The following is a 21,178-nucleotide window of genomic DNA, read 5'->3' as shown; positions in this document are numbered from 1 at the left end:
TATTTTATTATTCAACAGCAATCAAATATAATTGGTTCAATAACTTTAAAACATGTTTCATAAACGTCAACCATTTATATACAGAACTACTAAAGCACAGATAAGCATGTCCCTGCATAACATTTTCAGAACCCAGCAAGGTATAGTGTCCTTAACATTTGTCAATTCACAATAATCATAACACAACAAACAAGACCTTATTACACAAAATATGCAAATATTATAACATATATAGCTCCAGCTGCTTGTTTTTCTTCTCTGACATGGCCGGGACATAAGGATCGCTGGATAGGGTAACCTGGGTAGAAATTAGATTTAGACAACCGTCATTGTTAAACTAAGAAAATTCGCAAATATTGTTGCAACCTTCAGAACCGGAACTCTAGGAGCAGTAAAATTGTTGGTATTGTAAGAATTGAAATGAAGCGTATCTACACAAGGGTAATAGCTAACAAGTCCGGATTTTTTTGCGAATTTGCCTAGTATATTTTCTAATAAAAAAAAAACCACATTGTGAGTTTTGAGTGGTGCTGCCCTGAGTAAAATGCACCTTAATAAATACATAGATAGGCAATTTTCAACTTAATGTTACATACAAAAAGTAATGTATTAAGTTAAGCCATGCGCTTCCATGGTTAATAATAATATGAAACTTTTAAGAATAAAGAACAAAACAAAATAATAAATAAAAATAAACGACGGAAGAGGCAAGGCAAAGGCAAAATAAGGAAAGGTGCAGATGGGAAATATTCGATAACTTTTGCATAATTGATACGCGTGTGAGCTTCGTAAGCATATAATAGCTCGTTTCTCGGCAATGCCAGAAAACAAACAGATAAAGCTTTTAATGTGGATATTTTATATCTAAACATATTTTAATAATTTATGTGATTAAACGTGACATTATACTAATTACTAAAGCTATTGTTTGGAGTATTGTGCATAATGCTACTACTGTATCCGACATACTACTTATGTACGGGGAAATCATGCAAATAAAAAATATTGTCTATCAATGAGTCGTAAGCGCAGGGTATAAACAATGCAATATTCATTCCTTAGTAAATTAAAAATACTAGATATCTATTATTTACAAGATTAATTACCGCTACGGGGTTCGACACCACACATAGAAACCGAAAGGAAACTGGGGCAGCACCAATCATATTACCACTCTTTACGCCACGCAACCTCATATAAGGAATATAGGAAAACAAGGCATTTCAATGTGAACGACTTGGGAAAATAAATGGCGACTACAGACATTTTCTAATAATAATCATAGAAAAAACAAATATAATATCAATAGCATGAAGACTGGTAGGCGTTGCAATTTATATTCTATGAAATAAATATTCTTGACATTAAAAATGTTACGATAAACTTCCTTTAATATTGGAAATGTTAAATTCTTAAAAAAAAAAAAATATACTAGATACGCGGCACACATACAAGTTGTCTAAAAATTCGGTCTTTATTGTGAACTTATCAGCAATAACGATAACTGCTTGTCGATAAATATAAAAAACGATATAAATATCGGCAATCGATAAAATACATTTAAAAATACTTATCGATCTTTAAAATACTGCGAGTTTCGTGTCATAAATATCGATACAGTCTGCGTTAAAAATGAACTGATGCAATGCAATGAGTTTAAATAATTATCGATAAAGTTAAGGATGCGTTCAGACAAATAAATAAACTCTCGATTATAATTATGTACTATTAATTTGTTCCTATTTTCGAAGCTGGTGCTAACTATAAATACCTACTCAAATTAATAGACTTATTTTAGTTATCATTTAGTTACGATTGACTAAAATATTCTTTAAATAAAAAAATAAAATAACCGTTAATATTGACTACTACGCGTTGCTCGCGGCTTCGCTCGGGTGAAAAGCCTTTTCCTTTATAAAATTCACTAAATCACGTAATCCATGACGCTATCGGGACGATGGTAGCGCTATTAAAAAAAAAAACAGACTAAAAATTCAATTATTTCCTACGGGGGCAAATTACCCTGATAAAATATTTTATCCGGGTAATTTCTTCCCTATATGTCAATAAAATGATTAGAACTATCAGTGTGCCAAATTTCATCCAAATCCAGGCAGTTGTTTCTGCGTTTTTTTCTAACATGCAAATATTTTCGCAAACGTTTGTATTTATATTATTAAAAAATTAAATAAAAATGTTAGATAAGATGAGATTATATTAATATTTTTATAGTTATTATATTCTGATTCTTTAATATATATATGGAACTACAAAGGCGTATAAAGTCTGCCAACACCAACTAGGCAAGCATGGTGGACTAAAGCCTAAGAACCTCACAGTAGTAGAGAGGACATATGCTAGGCGTATATGATGCAGGGCTAATGATATCTAATATATAAAATTCTCGTGTCACAATGTTTGTCTCCGTACTCCTCCGAAACGGCTTTACCGATTTTAACCAAATTTTGCATGCATATTCAGTAGGTCTGAGAATCGGCTAACATCTATTTTTCATACCCCTAAGTGTTAAGGGTTGTCCACCCTTAACATTTTTTTTATAATTCTATACAAATTTTTATTTTTTTTATTATGTCGCATTAAAAATACATTCAACCCTAAATTTATACCCTTTTATCACCAACCCCTATTTTTTGTAAAAAAAAATGTTAAGGGTAAAACAAAGTCCCCCGCTGCATCTGTCTGCCTGAACGTGTTAAACTCAAAAACTACCCAACGTATTAAAATGAAATTTGGTATGGAGACAGTTTGAGACCCTGGGAAGAACATAGGCTCCCGGAAACTACTACTTTTATAACGGAAAACTTTAGCCTGAAAAACTTTATAACGCGGGCGGAGCCACGGGCAAAAGCTAGTTATTATTATAATATAATAAATACTAAAATAAATTATTATTATTTTAAAATAAATTCAATTGCATTTTATTCGTTATAAATGGTTTGTGAAAAAGTCTGAATATTTGTTAGAATTAAACTTAAAAATAGCTGAACGGATTTGAATGAAATTTGAAACACGCGTCCTGTCCCCAATTACTTCTTAGGCTTAATTTTTATTCACAAAATTTACTCCAATAGTTCAATTATTGTATTCTAGTTTTTTGGTTAAATAGATGGCGCTGGGTTAGTGAAGATTATACTAAGGACCGATCCAGTGATTGTGTTTTGTACCAAGTAGAGCTTCTAACGCGGGCGAAGCCGCGACCTACATCTAGTACATTACAACAAAAATAATATTATGTAGAACAACTTTCGTGGCGAATACAGATATGCGCAACGTGTTCCATACTATTTAGGTCTGCTGATGGCTCACGATTGAGGCTTGGATCAGTCCCCATACTCCGCGATATTCTCGCTCAAAAATTGGTGAAGCACCTCTTCGTGGCTGAGATTAGCTATACTTCATCAGTTGGTTCAAACAAATTTATGGGTACTGATTTAAATTTTTTTACTGAAATTTATTCGAATATTGCAATGAAGTGTTTTTTTGTATGTTTTATATTTCGATAAAGTAACTGACACATAGATTTAGCCAATATAATTGTTATGAAATTCCACCGCCTGCCAGCCGGTCGCAGGCGTGAGGGAGTGTGGAGGTGTGGAGGTGTGGAGGGGGTGGTGTGGGCGAGGTCGGCGGCGCGAGCGACTCACGAGGTGGTGGTCGTGCAGCGGCGGCGGCAGCGCGCCCACGAGCGGCGGCAGCGCGCCCACGAGCGGCGGCTTCACCTCCACCACCGGGAACACGGGCGCGCACACCGCCTGCCACACAGCGCCCACCCTAGCTCTCATACCTACTGCAACCTCCGAGCCTCTGCTGCTCTAGCGGCGACCAGAGAATGCTTTTTTCTCATTTTTTTGCTCTTTTTATATGACTTATTTTTATACCCACTACATAAAATAATTATTCTCGAAACTGAAGCTGTTTTGCGCAGCGATCCTTAGCAAAACTCAATAAAAAAAAGGAATACGCAATTGCCGTACCCAGAATCATCACCACGGCATTTTATGTAGCGTCGGCTGTGCAAGAGTGAAGAGAGTGACTACCCTTATTTGCACTGAATATCTTTTTGTACCACATTTTTTTATCACGACGACTAACCAATGATTTTTGGTATTATATAAAAGTAGATATGAAGGATCAAAATTGTCCCAATTGGTATGTTTCCATAATTGTACGCATTGTTACGCTTAAATGTTAAATATTGTCTTTTTGTTCGTACTGATTTAAAAAGGGTGTAAGACAATATATCAATACTGTGAAATATAAAAGAATGTGTATGTGTGCGAGTGGAATGCTTTTTCAATATCATAGTGGCTAACGCCCAGCCTTATCAGATTATAATCAGCTATTAATAGTTTCTTAGCCTTGATTGTAGTATAGTTTTCAAGAAATGAATATTTTTTTGTTATAGCATGGTCAAGTAATTGTTCTTGTTATTTAGAGAAGTGAAGCCCAAGAAAAATATCAATCATCATAGGACATTGTATCCCTTGTTGATCTGCACTATTATGCCATCCTATATATTATTTAAAAATATAGACTAATACCAGTACTCCCTGATATGGGTACTGGGTATCTTTTCTCTGCTAGTATTAATCATATTATATTGTAAAACTTACATCTTGCGCTGGCACTGCATAGTTGCCCTGGATAGTGTAAGCTTGTCCTCCTGCAAGGATTACTGGGCCAGCAACGTTTGGCTTTGGTCGGTATGGAATTGTTGCTCCTTTTGGTGGGCTCTGGAATGACACAATTAAAAACATGTATACCTCAAGGTAGTCGGCTTACTGTACTATACATTATGTATTATCTTAAAAGAGTGCATCTTACCTCTAACATGACGCAGCAGATGTGATAAATGCATTGTGTGATCGCATCACAGGTTCCACTGATTGTCACTGCTCGTTCTGTTGAATTTGGAAGCATTTCACTTGCAACCTGCAACAAAAATGAAACCATATTATGTTGAATATGATACAATTTTGCATTGATAACAACCATCGCGACTCATCACTCTAACGACTGAGAAAATTGCATTTGACATCAAAACTATGCCCAGCTTGTTGTATAGCCCTAAAGAGTTTTAATGTTAATAATTTACAACTAATCTAATTGTTTTTTTTGTGTGGGATGTTAACTGCGTCATTAGTTAGGTTGGTCATTACGCTCTTAAACGTGGTGCATATGAGTTATTTTACAAGAGCATTAAGAATATTGTTAAAGTGGTTTGCCGGTAGGAGCAACATGTAATTGGAGTGATTGTGACCTGTATATTGGCTCCGGTGACGTCGCGGATCTCCTTGATCTTGGAGCCGCCCTTGCCGATGAGCGAGCCGCACTGCGAGGCGGGCACGATGAGCCGCAGCGTGATGGGCGCGCGCGACCCGCCGCCGCCGCCCTCGTTGAACTGCGAGCACCACTGCCGCACACATTAACACATCCTTATTACACTGCCATGAAGTTCCATTTGAGGTACAGTACTCATAGTCGGTGTTTTGACACAGACTTACTTCAGTCTGGTCATAAAAAAATATAATAGTAAATATGTATTAGCTTTGATAGTATTAGTATATTATAAGTATCTTACAGTCTTTTGTCTCATTCACACTCACTTTTCTGAGATTTTTAAATATTTGCTATTATTTATTTTTATATTTTATTTGTTCATACCTTTTCCTGATAACAATGAACACATAAAAGAAGATTTATCCGATTTGGTGCATTCATTTGGAAGTTATGCGCATACAAACATTTCAGTGATTCATTTTTATTTATATAGATAAGGAGATCATTTAAAATGTTGGCAAAATAATAAATTTAGTACACTGTAACTGTCTTTTCATCTTAGTATTAATTGTGGAAGTACCTGAGGAAAGTTGAGATAAAATATTGTAAGGCATGAGTTATTACAAACCTCTTCAAACTTCTTGCAAATGAGTGTAAAAGCTTTGAATATTGCACTTGTGTTGCCAGTGACAGTGACAATGCGCTCCGGGCATGATCCATCAGATATATTAATCTTTGCTCCAGACTGAAAGGAATAAACAAAATTGCATTAGAATATACTATTTTACTTCAATATTAAAATAAGCTTTTAAGAATGTGAAATTATAATAAACAATGACCAAGATGCAAACTAATTATTTCTATTAAGTAATGTTCAAAAAACCTGATAACATTGTTAAAGAAAGTAATTACATATTAATTTATCTTCACATTACGCTGATTATGTTTTTGTAACCAGTATCATAATTAATATGACTTAACTTAAAATACTATAAAAATAAAATTATACACATTTTTTACTCACCTCTTCTCTAAATCTCTTGACAATTTCTCCTTTTTTACCAATAATGCTGCCAACTTCCTATAAAAAGCAAATGATTCTTTTTACATCACTGAATAATACAATGCTAACTCTAAATTATGTTTTGGTTATTGGGTAGTGCTTTATATTATGCGACAAGAACAAAAGTAATTAATCCAGTTAGAAAGATTTATAATAGGCACAAAAGATTTCCTGTCTCCCAGCCAAAAATAGTCACCACATCGATTCTTTGCGCTACTCAGATGCATTGGGTCTGTATCAAGACAGTTTTAGAGAAGCAACATCTCACGCAACATCTGGCAACGAGGCATGTTGACTCCTGTAGTATGTGAACAATGCTCTTGTTCAATTCAATATACATATCTAAATACTAAAATTAGATACAAAATGTATTAAATAACTGAATGTATAGCTATTACATTAACAATTCTTTCATCAATAAAGGATATTTTTGTGAAATCAAATTAACTTTCTTATTTACACTATTACATTTTTATATAAGTACATTATGAAAATAAATATAATAGAACAAGTCAAATTTATTTACAATCCGTATCAAAGAGACTAAATACAATGAGGAAGTGCAGTCCAAGTAGACACTTTAAGCATCACACATTATTTCAATTGGAAAAAGGTACAAATCGACAAATTTGATGAATCGGACGAGTGCCAATAGTTGGCCAGGTGCCAAATGTACTTTGTATTGGATTACAGCCAATTAAAAGTACCTACATGTAAAAGCGGGTATAGGTGGATAGCATCAATACATCTCGCATGTCAGGGGATCTAGTCACATCTAGGTGTGCTAAATTAGCTTTGCAGTTGAGCAATGGGAATATAAATAAAATTATTATTTACTGGCATAGTGAGACAGCACAACAGCAGTGAACCAGATAAGTATTGTAGAAAGGTATATATACACATTTGTATGTTTGTGTATGCAAATAATTGAATACATAATTAGAACAGTTGACATATATATATACTTAATTTGTATGTATTACATATATGGAGCCGTAGTTGACAAGTAAAGCGTACACAAGCAACAAACAGGATATTGTGTTAAGCATCCATACAAGTGTGCACCTTAATAAGATTGAAATACCAAAGTCATATTAGATTACCCTATTATGTGTAAACAAAGACAACTCTTTACAAGTGAATGTGTGACATTATATTAGGACTTTTATATTAATCCAATTAAACAAGTAATTTTCTGTTCTAATTTCTGTATTCAATATTGTGTTACTGTATTACAATTGTATATTGTTTTCTTGGCTTCTTTTTATCCAGATATTAGCATTTTTATTAGAGTACAATAAATTTATTTAAATATAAATAATTTGTGCAATGACTTAAGGAATATAGATAGATAGAGAGTGAAACAAATAAATGACAGTAAAATAAATAATAGTTTATCATTATTTGGAATATGTATACCTTATAATATTCTACAGGAATTTAAAAATGTAAGGAAATAGGGTAAGCTATTTACCAAAATTAACAAAATGCAATTTAAAAGGAATAATGAATTAAGAAGAAGGTAAAGTATACACTTTCCCAATTTTATAATAATATAATATAAATTTATAAATTAAACAGTGCCAATGGTAGGAATAAAGTATGTGAAGTGTTTATTCTTACCTTCCCCTGCATAATCAGTCTGATAGTGAGGGTAACTTTGGAGTCTTCATCGTGGAGAGTGGGGGTTTTCTCCAGGTCCATGCTGGAGGATGTGTCCGTCGTGTCGCGCGGAATGTTGGCTGCGTACAGGGCTACGTGTGGGCGGACACAGGGAACACTCCACGCAATCTAATGGCTGGGACTCTGGGGCTCTTGGCACGCACTGCAGGCAGGGTAAGCTGGAAAACAGGCGCACATCTCAGAAGGAATGTTCTCAGGTGTCGAGCGATCTAAAGGTTTGGGACGTGGGCTCTCATCACCTTTTAAAGCTAAGCCAATATGTATTACCCAATATTTATTTACAGTGCCGATTAGAAACAAGCGTAACGGAAGGGCGGCAAATCAGGATCTAGACGCAATTATGTACTGATAGTGTCAGTGTAACCGGATTGTGCGGCTGTAATGCAAGTCGCACGGCTTCGACCGGCGGGACCGTTACTTGAACTCCGGTACCTGTTCGCGGCTCGCGACATAACCTCAGCATCGCGCCTCATGGCTAGCCATCCAGGTTATCGATCCCGCAAAACCCAAACAATATCTCCGTGACGTGAAATCGCGGTATATACCTTACCTCGTTTAGGTTTCCACTGTGCATCAACAACATAACAAATCTTAACACTAATATTATCACCGAGATGTGTATAAAATCACACTTATCACAATTTTCTTTGTCGCTTATATGTACCTAATTAAAAAATTAAAATAAAACCCGACGATGACGCGTCGGTCTGAAGCTTGTGATTGTCATAGACAGAAGAGCCATTTGTTGACTGCAGCGCCTCTATCGGCTACCCGTTTAACTCAATTTGACATTTTTAATAGACTGAAGTTAGTGAGGATGATCATAAACAAAATTAAAGCGGCAAATATAAATCATAATTTTAAATGTATATTGCATACCCAGTTGCCCAATATAACACATTGCGCTATTTATATTTTTCCGTAGTGCGTGTGCGATAGGCAATAGTCTATTGATAACTACTGTAGAAATTATGTATGATGAAATTCGACCAGTTATTTTTTTTAGCGCAGAGAAGTCAGAAAGATCTTAAATTATACCTATAGATATATATTATTGGAATTTCATATTTTTCAATGAACTATATCACCCCTCCCTGAGCAAGTGGCCTTAGTTAAGCAATTTGGTCTAAACTTGGCAGCGCGTGACTTTCGGCAGGAATATGCGAAGATTTACGTACAATTTTATTAAAACATCAAATTCTGGTCGTTTTTTGAAAATTTCAAACAATTAAAATATTCCTTATTAAATCGCCCATTTAAAATTATTGGTTACAAATTAATAGGTGTATACTTTTTGAGGAGATAAGTACACGGAATCAACAAATTTAGTTACATTTTCATTTCATAATAAAATGAAGAAAGCAATATCCACATTATAAAAAAATATAAATACTTATAACAACCAATTTTAAAAATCAAAGTGAAGATAAAATACTTATTGTAGATATATGATATTTATTTTTCTATGATATATTTTATTATAAATTTCGAGTATAGGTACAGCTATCAATATCATGTCTAGCGCGCCGTTTGCAGGGGTTAAGGCCTTTAGATAATATTTTGACAGACCCCTACCCGGTAAATATACATTACAATACACTACAATTTCGGGCAAATTTTGCTAAAAACCTACTTAGTAAACCATATATTTCTCGACCTAGAAAACGAATCTTAGATTTCGCGGTTTACAACCCTACACTAATGGCATCTTTACGGAAGGTAGGTACTTACACATATTTTATTGAAATATTTAGGTAAACAAACATTATTTACTAGTGGTACATAAGTATATATCAATAATTTACTATGAATATTTTACTGTTTTTAAAGTAAGTACAAGTGAATGTTATTATTAATTTGTCCTCATTAAAAGTCCAGGTATTTTCAACGTAGAGCTCCAAAACTGTGACAACAAAAACAATGACATAAAAAGTAAACACCTCGCTGCAGTTAATATAGTCCCCCTGGTAAAATAAAACCCTTTTGTTGTAGGCCCCTACACGTCTATATTAAAGTTGGACGCTCTGTCCCATGCAAATGCGCTCGATTTATTGCTATCCGGTAGAATCCTTCTCGAGGTAATAAATGCATCTACAGAGTACAATAGCGATTTTTATAAGACAGCAGTTTTGAAATTAGATTTCGACACTAATCATGGGTTATGATTTTAGGAGTGTTATAATTTATGTTGGGTGTAATTTTAGGAATCTATGTGAATATGATACGTAGTATTATTTTATTTCATTTTAGATTACGTAGGTATGTTATTTTGCCACAAAAGATTAATTAATTAGGCACCGACTCCAAAATTGGTATCCAATATATACTTGTTACTTATATGAAATTATTTTTTGGTTTTGAGTGGTTTTAGAAGGCGGTTAGTTTTTTGTAATTTTTTTTTTGTGTTAGTAAAAACAAACCGTCTCAATGGCATAGTTGTGTTTTGCTCACGATACGACTATCGCGCTGAGGAGTTACACCTCTGAGTACCACTTAAAAGGGGAAAAGGTGTGATGCTATATACGTGTATGTAAGAAGTAGATTGAAGCAAACCTAACGCAAAAACACAATTAATGTGTTTCGCACGCAGTACGACTATCGCGATGAAATTATACGCCTCTGCCTACCTCTGACACGGGGAAAAGGTGTGATGCTATATATATGTATGTAAGACGTAGATTCAAAGAAACCTAACGTAAAAACACAGCTGATATATTTCGATCATACTACAACTATCGCGCTGTGGTGTTACATCTCTGCCTACCCCTAAAAAGAGGAAAAGGTGTGATGCTATATACATATATGCATGTATGTAAGAAGTAGAGTCAATTAAACCCAACCCAAAAACACAACTGATATGTTTCACACACAGTACGACTATCGCGATGAAATGTTACGCCTCTGCCTACCCCTGACACTCGGAAAAGATGTTATGCTATATGTATAAGTATATAAGAAGTACACTCAACCAAACTCAATGCAAAAACATAACTAAAAACGTCATAGGAAAGCTAAATTCGCGATTTCGTTTTCTTGGACGACATAATTATTCTAGTTTTTTTAGTTTTAAAACCAAACTACTGAAGCTATGTGGAATTTTTTTTTATGGAACCAATCTGGAGAGATATTCTTTCGAATAAAAAAAGAATTTTCGAAATCGGTTCATAAATGAGCGAGTTCTGAGATAACAAACATACAAAAAAAAATCACGTCGAATTGATAACCTCCTCCTTTTTTTTGAAGTCGGTTAATAAAATACGAGTGGACTATAAAAATAATTTTAATTGAAGGCAGAACGAAAATGTGATTCGTTGTAAGGTAGGTTCGTTCGCTGCTTGTAAGGTAGGTAAATATGATAAAAAGGCGTCAAGCGATGGTTGAATGTTATTGGCTGTTATGGAGATGATATTAATTGATTATGCAATAATAGAAGTAGGTACATTTTATAACACTTAATAATTGTATGTAATTCACTTTACGTGGGTGATCTAATTTTATATACCTACATAGGTTTTTTTTGTTGGTTTGTATATAAGTAATAATGTAGATTGGCGTGGTTCCTAAATACCTTTGTATTTCCACATAGAAGGTACACTTAGCCAACCCAAGAGCCTATCACTGTGTTATTATATCAATAAGATTAACAATTTCGCAAAGTGAATAAATTAAATTAATATTTAGCTGGCTTCAGTTAATGGAATAGCTATCCAAATTCTTGCTGCTTGGTGTAGCGTGTAAATATAGTAGAGGGAGAAAACATTCTCGCTCTTAAGTAAAACAATGTTAAAATGCGGCGTGAATAATAACAGTTTCATTTTGCGCTGTTTAATCTATCCGCTTACATCGGGCCCGACTAACAACCTTCTGATTACAGGAATCACGTTAATTGTGGCAAACTATCTGAGAGTTTCTTCGAACTATGTTTATGGACCGTGACTATTTTTCTACAAATCTGGAAGCAAATTGTATTATGGTTTGTATTTCATGAATAGAATTGATATTCATTAGCCAAGTGGTAGAATTTTGTTCTATTTAGAAGAGCAGTGACTAAAATCTTCTTACAAACATTTTCTCGGCGTGAATATTGAACCCGCAGATTCGTTTCAATCTTACTGAGCAGTCCTGCTTGCTGTTTAAATTAATCAATTGGTTTAAAAATGTCAAAGTAATTAATTTTAAGAAATCAAAAGGATTATGATAATTGTACTTCAATATGATATTTTTATGTATCTATGTTCAAGTAATGGTTTGTCTACAATTTTGGTTTCATAAAAGTAAGCACTTCGCAAATGCTTAAAAATGTTGTATTTTATTTTGCCCGGTATTTCCAACACTAATGGACTGCTTCATACCTTGTTTGCACGCCGTAAGATGACAAGCGTGGTGCAGTATACCTAACGAACTTCGCATCGTAGGATCCAACTAAACTTTTATGCACAGCAACTTCTGTTCCCCCAACGAAAATAATTTACTTAACGCTGTATCGATATTTCCTTTGCACGTAAACCTAGTTGTTAGCGGGTGTTCATAACTTTGGTATACAAAAGCACACTGTTGTATATTTAATGTACAACTGTATTATTTTAATTTAGAACTTGATACGAAGCATTGTAATATAAACGTGGAAAGCAATGGATTGCGATTGCGACGTAGTGAGCGTATAATCCCGTGACAGCGGTTAGCGTGGTGGACACCAATTTATTCACAGAGAAAGCTTCCTATGACGTATGACGTCAACGATCTAAAGTATCCGTGTGATATTTACAACGACTTTTGCGGGTTATATTTAAGTAACATCGGCTAATTTTATCGCAATGAGAAATACATGTAAAGTAAATGTATTGTGGTAAAATTTGAGTTAGTATTTTCTATTCTTAATATTACATACATACTTAGGTACAGAACAAACTAGGTATTTAAGGGATTTTGGTAAGATCAACATTTACATTAAACGAGGTTTGTGAAGGAGTTAGAATTGATACGAATAATCCCAAGTCAATGAGTCAGCTTTAAAGGGCTCTACAATATTTGTCTTTTATTGTTTTATGTACGTACCGTGAATGTATATTCTTATATCGTATGCAGATACAAATTTAGGGCTTCTAAATAATAAATGGTCTTTGAGGTAAAGCGACAGTTTGAAGTAAGAATAAAACTAATCTATTAAAAAATTATGTTTTATTTATCGAGTCTAAATAATATATAGGTATAGGTATTTAGGTATATCCTACGCCCATAACGTTTTTTTTTATGAAAAATGGATTTATTAATCAATTAATGTTCTTGAGATTGTTTTCGGAGCAGCCGCGATAGGAAAAAAATTAAAATCGTTTAGCTCCCGTTTCTCCTTTTAGGGGTAAATACAGACGCCAATCTTCAAGTTTTTGTATAAAATTCCTGAAAATCGCCCTTATACATAGTTTAATTTAACCCTCTTAAGACTTATAAAATTTCTTGATATAAACGCAAAGTACCTATTATTCACATAAGTATCATGAATTTTAGGAACGTTAGCTTTCATACTTGAATCTTACCCGGTAGATTCCTTATAAAGTGTAGGCGTTCACTAAGACAGAGTTCCACGGAAATCCATTCCTAAGATAATTAAATGAGGGGGTAGAATCTATGCTACAAAGAATTTCGTAAAATAGAGATATAATAATATGGGAATTTATCATACTCCTCATAATTATATGTTGCTTGTCAGGTTATATCACTTCAATAGATGCTTTAACAATTTTGAAACTGTGATAATAATTCTCACAAACATTAATTATTAAACTGGTTAAAACATTTTTTATATTGCGTATTAACAAGGAAGGAATAGAAATATTATTGGTTATGATAACATTAGCTTAACTATCGTTATTGTAAAGATTAATATAAGTAATAGCTATTTATTGTTTAAATCAGATCTAAAGAGGTCCACTACGGCACATCTTTCGCCAGTTCAAGAATTGGGTATACAATTTCTTTAAAACGCTCATTTTATATTGAAGTAGCATTTAATTTTACCGGTTTTATGATTTCAGTGGACTTGATCACCATAGATCCTGATTTCCCAAACCAAAATTAGGAGACATATAACTTCTCCTGCAATATTGTGCTCTACGTCGATAAAATATGAGAACGTGCAGGTGCTAGTTAGGCGGTGCATTGCATTGTATCCACCGAAGTCAGTGGGCCCCTCAGACCCTGGCCAGTGCCTTTTGTAAGTCACTGTAGGTAACTGATTCTTGGGTTTCTTTTTTGCACCTAAACCCATGGTTACCAAGCGATACTACTACGCTAAAGCTAGTGATCTATATACCTAAATACTTAAAAGCCAGGAAACCGTGTAAGCTATAGTTTTATCATTTGATAAATAGTTTTAGAACAGAAGATAATATAATATAATTTATTTCACATAACATAATACGTTTATAAAAAAAGATTTCAGTAGGCTCGTTAGTAAGGCAAAAAAAATGAATTTAAGAACTGATTGAAGAGAACTCAAGGAATACAATTAATACGCTTTGCCCGACGTTTGGCCTTGTAAAAGTCCTTTTAAATAGGCTTTCTAAATAGGTGCCTACGCGCTGAAACTTTTTGTCGCTCAAATTTTGTTACTGGGTGGCGACTGGATAATATATATATATTATATATATATTAATATAATATATTATATATAATTTTTTATATATATATATTATATATATATATTATTTGTTATATTAAGTATTACGCGCGCTACAGAAAAAATATTCGCAAAATAGGCCTAAAGAGACGCTGCATCGTGTTACAAGTTTGCGCAATAGAATAAGGTGCAATCGGTTACTATAAGTTTTTTAATTGACTCGTATATTTTTCACAGCTCCATCTAGCCCTTAAGCTTTTATAAATACTATAGCAAAGTGTGTTAGTAAATATTAATATACTTACATGTTACGAAAGTGATTTATATCCTGTATGCCGGGATCAGAAGCTATTAATTTTCCCCTTTACGAATCTGAAACAAAGAAAATCTAATCAATGTCTTAGTGGAAATATTCTTGCTGAATAATTGACATAATATTATCGGTAAATAGCTTTCTTTTCATAGGACTGATTCCTATTTTGTAAAATTGTGCTGGTAATTTGGAAGTCCTTTCATACTTTGGGATCCAATTAGGAAGGATCAAGTCCTTTCATATTATGTTAATATTATAATTTATTATAGATATTTCAGGTACAGGTTAAAATCCTTATTGGTTTTTTCCTCTTTTTATATCTTAGCAAATAAACCGCTAAATAAGTCAGTTATGAAGGGATCATTTAGGGAAACATAATAATATTAAATTTCTTTTATGTGCAATAGAAGAAAGTGTAATAAGTAATTAATAAAATATTTTTCTACAATCCTTATAAATAGCAATAAATTAATTATCTGTTTATAGGAAAAATCTTAAAAACTTTTATAATTTTTAATTAAAGTAAACTGATAGGACAGGGAAAGCAAACAGTCTGGAGACGGGAAGTTACAATAGGCGTCATTTTACAGCAGGTCCTGAAACCAATTAAAGTTAATAATCCCTGTGAAATAAAACGGTCGCGTTCAAATGAAGTCTTCAGATTTTGTTATTTTATCTCATCTGTTCATATTATAATATTATAAACGATGTGTTTTCGGTTACTGAGAATAGATTTACAAATTCTTAGCGGCGGTTAGTGTTATAAATGTTATAATTTTCATTAAAGATTCTTGTGATATATGCGATTATGTGGAACACAGTGATATTACGTTCTTTCTTTTTGGTAATAATTTATTTGAATTCAAGCACGTATGCTACTTTTACCAGCAATTACCTAATTAGTCGTTTTTCGGGAGTTCGGTGTATCTTTACGGCTCATCACCTGAACAGAGGCAAACTGGGCAACCGCCCGAGACCTCACGCTTACAGGGGCCTCGCGCTGTCTGTCGGAAGACCTTTTTGACGGTCTTACCGACAAAACTGTTAAAGCTGTGGACCTTTTATTTTGCTCTGCCCGAGGCCTCGCATCGTATATTTTTGCTTTCGCCTAGGGCCTCTGGTCGGTTAAGGCCGCCAATACTCATCACAATACCAAGGTTAAAGAGACTAGAGGAATAAGAGAGAGTTATGAGTGCTTCAAAATAAGAGATTCATTTGTCACAAGTATGTACTACAAAAAATTATACCTATTATAATTATGGAGCCAACAAATCTGTAACTTGTGTAATAATTTACAAACGACTGTTATGAAATGAAATTAATTATGGACAGGTGCCGAATACAATCTTACTCACGTAATGTCTGCACTAAACCTGTTGTATTCTCTAACGTATTAAGTAGGTACGTCTGTTAGCTATTCCTATCCCATTGTTTTAGCCACAGGAATTCGTGTGAGCAGTACTGTTGTATTGATATCTCGCATACCAGCCGAATCCACTACGATACAGGCATCAATGAACATTCGGAGGTATGTATATTCATTTTCGTGAAGGTATGTTATCTACATAGATGCCGTATTTATTATACCTAGTCTTGCCATAAATATTGTAATAAAGAAAAAAGAAAATTGTTAACTGCAAATAACATTTATTACTTTTACAGTGTGTCAGTTTAATACATAAATATAAAACAATTAAAAATATAAAAAGCTTATTCGAAGTGGTCTCCATTGGCTGCAATACAGTCCTTTAAACGATGAGGCCAGTTATCAATAGAAGCACGCACTCTTTCCATGGGAAAATTCTTCACTGCCAATCGTATAGATTGTTTTAGGGACTCCAAATTATCATGGCGTTTAGAGCAAGCTGTACTCTCTAAAACTGACCACAAATCATAATCCAGCGGATTAAGATCGGGACTAGACGACGGCCAGTCTTCAGCTCTGATGAAGTCCGAAACGTTCGATTCCAACCAAGACTGCGTGGACCGAGCTTTATGACCCGGCGCCGAGTCTTGCTGGAAGGACCATACTTGGTTATTGAACATGGTGATGTTAAGGGGCTTAACTACCTTCTCAAGAATGGTATCTTGATACACTTGTGCCGATGTTTTGATACCTTTTTCACAAAAATATGGCTCAGTCACTCCTTCATAGCTAACACCCCACCAAACCATCACTGAAGTCGGATAATGTCCACGTTGCACTCTGTCGACTAATTGGGAAGCTTCCTTAGAGCTTTGAGCATAAATACGGTCATTTTGTTTGTTAAAATGTTGCTCAATTGTAAAAATTTTCTCATCCGTAAACAAAATTTTTCTGTGACCTCCCTTTGCGTACCGCTTCAGTAGTTGTTTCGATTTTACCACCCTATTCTTCTTTAAATTATCAGTTAAGAAATGGCCAGTGCGTCTCTTATAGGCTGCAAGTCCTAAGTCATCTTTTAAAATACGCGACATGGTTCTAGGTGCTATCTTCATTTCCCGAGATAAAATCTTTTGCTTTCGGACAGGATTTCTTCGAATTCTTTCCCTTACTGCTTTGACCACCTTTTTCGTACGAACACTACGTGGACGGCCAGATCTTTTCTGTCACAAACAGAGGAGGTCTCATTGTACCTATTAATAGCCCGGTACACAAACATTTTACTAATACCAAGTGTATGGAGAGTTTTAAAAATTGCATTTGGCTCCATACCTACTTTGTGTAATGCTATCACAGCGATTCGGTTCTCTTTATCACCCCACACCATTTTAATATCGCAAAATATTTTACAATGTATTGGCGCCAAAATGAGAAAACACAATGAACAATCGTATAAAAATGACAGATTCGAAATTCAAATGTAATATTTTTTTATAATTAAGTGTAACAGTATTTATGGCCAGACTAAGTATTAAGGACATTTTGGCAATATTTTGGTGTGAGAACTTTGCACGTTTAACGTAATTGCTGATCTCATTGTACTATATATTATCCAAAGACTATACTATTCTTCATTTCACCTCTCAATCACGTATATAATTATTAAGTAAAAAATATTTATTTCGTCTTACATTATAAGTAAAATGCAACCGCCTCATTACGCTAGTGGTAGCATATTTGAAATACTCAGCCGTAGAGGTCTGGCGTGTTTTCACATTGTATTAGTAAAAAAAGAGTAGTTACTTGAGTTATCAGAGATCGGTATTCTTGCTGGACATAAAAATTAGTATTATCACATCGCAGAACCGATATAAGTTCATCGAATTGTAACTAGTTCATCACGTCTGCCTACCCCCCAGAGAGATAAACGTGGGCTGACTTACTTTATCCCATTTGTTAGCAACAATGTAAGGATATTCGTTCCGGTAACTGCGTATCTTAATTAATTCCTAGAGGTATGAATGGAGTGAACCTGCACTATAACCTTTCATCTGCCAGGGACAATGCAGGCCTTACAAGAGGGTGAATAACTCTATCTCTACTGCGGCGCTATGCGTGCTTCTAGCAATTTACCATACAATCACCTGTCTCTTTTATTTTTATTGTGGCGCTGTTGGTAAGCCTTTTTATGTTCGAATTATAAAGAGGTAATAGTTTTAGATTCATATTAAAATTAAGTAGGACCATGTTAAGGATTTTAGGCGGATTTATATGTTTACTTAGAGTCCGCTAAGGCTGTGAAAATGGTGTGATCTTGGGTTAGAGACTAAGGTCAACCGAAAAATATATGAAAATCACACCACATTTTAGCCAAATCCATTTACAAGACTGCTTTTATTTCCAACAAATATTCAAACATCTTTAAAAACTTTCGCATTTATAATATTAGAAAGATTTTCTTACGAGATAAAATAAACTGAAGATGAGCACTGCTCTATATTGATAACTGTACCGAAGGCAAGACATAACTCCCAAATCGGGTGTCATTCACAAATATAAATTGATGGATGGATTCCCGGGAAAGTTAAATGAAAAAGTACTAAATAATAAAGTAACGAAATATCATCTTCATTCGTAGATGGTTTCAGGAAGTTATGTAAGTTGTCTATCTTTCTTCTAATATAATCTACATAATGTGTTTGAATGATTATGGAATAAATCTTAAATATAATACACTATTTATAAGGTATTAATATCTGTGTAATGTGTTAGTTGTATTTGTTTTTGAAGTAAATGTAATAGATTTTTATTTGTTACAGCTGGATGTTTTATGTATAAAAATGAGTTGGTAGGTTCTCATATCCTTTTTTATGTCAGATCTAAATAGATGTTAGCCTGTTTTGTACAGTAAAGTATTATATTTGGATTAACTGCGTCTTAATCAATCTTTGTGAATTTATCGTTCGCTTTAACGGTGAAGGAAAACATCGTGAGGAAACCTGCACATCTGAGAAGTTCTCTATAGGAATTTCGAAGGTGTGTGAAGTCTACCAATCCGCACTAGGCCAGCGTGGTGGACTAAGGCCTAATCCCTCTCAGTAGTAGAGGAGGCCCGTGCTCAGCAGTGGGCGAGTATATAATACAGGGCTGATATTATAACTCCGTTTTAAATATGAACGACTTATTAATTTGTAGATTGGTACATTTTGGCATAATCTTGTCTATTATAATATATAGTGTATAAGTTTATGAAGACGTTTGAGTATTTGTGAGCAGTAAGCGCATAACCCGTTAAAATGATTTGATATTAATAATTTAATTGACTAGTACACAGGTGTCTATCTGGCCTGATGTAGTAATTTTGTATTCATAAAAAGTGAACATCGGGACCTGCATTCGAAAAAGAACCATCACGTGGTCGGGGTCGCGAGAAATGGTTGGATGCTAAATAAATTCCACATAAGATAATTATACTACCTAGAAGGTTAATATATAATTATATTCACGTAAAATGTACTTAAATAATATTATAAATAACTGAATTATTAAAATTATGGTCAACAAAGTAGGAAATCTCATTTCAGAAAAGATGTATAAAATTCAAATAACTTTTCAGCCTTGTTTCACCAACGTTTCAAGTAAAAAGCTGGAACAAGTTACCTTGTAATACGAGAACAAAGTTAATATAATATGAAACGTGTCGCATTGCGTGTTGAGCGAGCGTGAAGAAAGATATAAATTATTCTATTTGTCTTTATAACTGCTAAATAATTTTTCGGGGCACAATTAAATCATTATTAAAAGTAAGGATTAATTTAGGCCTATATTTGCTGCTTAACAACATTCTGTCTCTAGCTTGTGATATACACTAAATTCGTTATAGCATTTCAAAGTGTTTGTTTACTGTTAATTATTCAAACAAGTTGACGCACGACGAAGAAAAACAGCTTTGTGCAAAATATACAAAACTCGTGGAACTCATTCCGTTTTGGAAATACGCAATTCATGGCTCAGGTCACTTATGTTCAGTGAAAGCAATTATGCCGTAGAGAAAGTACGTATATTATTTATTGCGTGCCCGCTGGACCATAACGCGCAAAGCCGTTGTAGAGTAGCGTTCAACAATATTGGAATAGTTTGTTTGTATTTACCTTTCGACAGCCGGTGTACCTACAGAATATATACCCTGTTTCGTTTTCAGGCGTCAATTGCGTGCTACTGTATTAATACGTGCACTATATTGCTTCCTCATATTGAATTCCTGTAAGCCCACGTTACGTTTACCGATGAATTTTTTTTAGATATCACTCAATTCTAAATTCAAAATATCCGTGTTTTTATTATTTTCTTTGCTCTCTGTACATATACACTAGTAGTTAAAATAGTGTGTTCTAAACTAACACATTTCTGCGGATATAAAAACGCAAATAACAGGATTAATTACGATACAAAGTTGTCTGTAAACGGTATATCTCAAGTTTCACGGTACAATTGTTTCGCCTAAACAGAGTTATAATTAGACACGTGGAGTATATAGGCGAGTGCGAATGTGGCATGCGCCAGCTAATCACAATGCAAGCAAAACAAGACAACATTATACGTTCCCTAATTATGTTTGCAGCAGTTTTCCAACACAGTACCAGCTCGCAAGTTTTAATTGCTTCGTGTGACTTGTGCGCCCGTCATTCACGGTGTCTGAATCCCGCCGTCTCATAAAAGAACTTACTCTTGTAAAAGAGATGCAACGTAAAGTTTGTGTTCCCCTTGCAAAAATTCACAACGACTAACGACAACGTCTTTTCAATCGGAATGCCTTGGCGTACACGGAGAAGCGTTTTA

At 34.2% G+C, this 21,178-nt stretch overlaps 1 protein-coding gene across 6 annotated transcripts in view; it reads right to left on the bottom strand.

Annotated features, from left to right (window-relative positions):
- The window catches only part of LOC115449236 (poly(rC)-binding protein 3), a 152,324-nt gene that overhangs the window by 12,033 nt on the left and 119,113 nt on the right, over window positions 1-21,178 (bottom strand). For 3 of the 6 annotated variants that reach the window (XM_037440826.1, XM_037440822.1, XM_037440825.1), the window contains exons 1-8: window positions 8,598-8,807; window positions 7,988-8,205; window positions 6,326-6,382; window positions 5,930-6,046; window positions 5,282-5,434; window positions 4,846-4,953; window positions 4,635-4,754; window positions 3,666-3,773 (exon numbers count right to left, since the gene is read on the bottom strand). In XM_037440826.1, the coding sequence (XP_037296723.1) occupies window positions 3,666-3,773; window positions 4,635-4,754; window positions 4,846-4,953; window positions 5,282-5,434; window positions 5,930-6,046; window positions 6,326-6,382; window positions 7,988-8,068 (744 nt within the window). In that variant the 5' untranslated portion in view covers window positions 8,069-8,205; window positions 8,598-8,807. Of the gene's footprint in view, window positions 1-3,665; window positions 3,774-4,634; window positions 4,755-4,845; window positions 4,954-5,281; window positions 5,435-5,929; window positions 6,047-6,325; window positions 6,383-7,987; window positions 8,206-8,597; window positions 8,808-14,968; window positions 15,036-21,178 lie in introns of those variants that run through there. The other 3 variants (XM_037440827.1, XM_037440824.1, XM_037440823.1) reach the window with 2 other exon arrangements.

Source organism: Manduca sexta, chromosome 20, assembly GCF_014839805.1.
Source record: "Manduca sexta isolate Smith_Timp_Sample1 chromosome 20, JHU_Msex_v1.0, whole genome shotgun sequence".
Taxonomy (NCBI): domain Eukaryota; kingdom Metazoa; phylum Arthropoda; class Insecta; order Lepidoptera; family Sphingidae; genus Manduca; species Manduca sexta.
This window is presented reverse-complemented; position numbering and strand designations above follow the sequence as displayed.